The sequence below is a fragment of the Amphimedon queenslandica genome, unplaced genomic scaffold (genome assembly GCF_000090795.2).
Source record: "Amphimedon queenslandica unplaced genomic scaffold, v1.1 AMPQUscaffold_2583_Cont25415, whole genome shotgun sequence".
NCBI lineage: Eukaryota > Metazoa > Porifera > Demospongiae > Haplosclerida > Niphatidae > Amphimedon > Amphimedon queenslandica.
The window spans coordinates 1-1,312 of record NW_003557082.1 but is presented as its reverse complement, the minus strand read 5'-3'; the positions used below and the strand labels follow the sequence as shown (position 1 = coordinate 1,312).

General features: G+C 35.6%; 1 protein-coding gene across 1 annotated transcript; it reads left to right on the top strand.

Moving 5' to 3' along the window:
* Positions 1–6: 6 nt before the first annotated feature.
* On the top strand, positions 7–708 carry LOC109593180 (uncharacterized). The gene is made up of 4 exons (XM_020008378.1): positions 7–157; positions 288–403; positions 459–589; positions 639–708. Exons 1-4 carry the CDS (start codon positions 103–105, stop codon positions 706–708), a joined length of 372 nt encoding a protein of 123 aa, XP_019863937.1. The 5' UTR covers positions 7–102.
* Positions 709–1,312: the final 604 nt, after the last annotated feature.

The following is a 1,312-nucleotide window of genomic DNA, read 5'->3' as shown; positions in this document are numbered from 1 at the left end:
ACGAGAGAGAGGACAAGATGTCTGCTGGAGGAAAAAGAGAAGGAATTGTCAACACTTCGTAAATCATTAGGATCAGAAAGGGGCGTGGCAGGAGGTGGAGTCATGCTGTCTCAGTCTACTAGTCGTAATTCAAGCAGCAGCAATGAAGAGAATGAGAGTATGTTTGAATGATATAGACACGTGCAATAAATGTAATAAAAATTGGAGGTGATTTTGGAGCCATTTTAAATAAAAAGCATGTGCTATTTAAGGATATTTTTTAAAAATGAGCTCATTTTTATAATTAGGATTGAGAGAAGATTTATCATTGACCAAAAGAGAAGAAAGGAACTCAATTAGAGTGGGCGGAGCAAGAGGAGGAGCTTTATTTAGTAGCAATATAGTACAAGAACTAACGGAACAAGTAACTTTAAATAATTAATAATAATTCAATCTCCCTTCCCCTCTCATACATGCAGTCATTTCCAGTTAATAATGACGTACAGTTGTATTTGCATCATCAAGAGAAAGAATGGATTACTGAAGAACTTTTGTCATTAAGGTCTCGTAAGTTAGAACTGGAAGATTCTATGAGAGACCTAACTGAAAGGTATGTACGTGTAATGTGTGACATCATTTGACATCATGTGACATCACAGGGAGCAGAGACACTTGGAGCAGAACATGCTCTTGAAGGAAGAGATAAGGAAATTAGAAAGAGACAGGTAAGGCATATCCTTAGAGTCTTCAAAAATCAGGCCGAATTCCCTGTACTATAGTACATGGTCTCGGGCCAAATTTTATCAAAAATGAAAAGGAGAGAATTCTTCATTTTTATAACTTTATCTGATACATATACATGTACTTATGTTGTGTAGAAAGTTTGAGCTGATTCCGATCAAGTTTGGCTTTTTTACGAATTTTTGAAGTTGCTCCAAAATCGGGCCAAAGTCCCTGTACTATAGTACATGATCTCCGGCCAAATTTTGTCAAAAATGAAAAGGAGAGAATTCTTCATTTTTATAACTTTATCTGATGCATATACATGTACTTATGTTGTGTAGAAAGTTTGAGCTGAATCCAATCAAGTTTGGATTTTTTATGAATTTTTAAAGCTGCTCCAAAATCGGGCCAAAGTCCCTGTACTATAGTACATGGTCTCGGGCCAAATTTTGCCAAAAATGAAAAGGAGAGAATTCTTCATTTTTATAACTTTATCTGATGCATATACATGTACTTATGTTGTGTAGCAAGTTTGAACTGATTCCAATCAAGTTTGGATTTTTTACGAATTTTTAAAGTTGCTCCAAAATCGGGCCAAAGTCCCTGTACT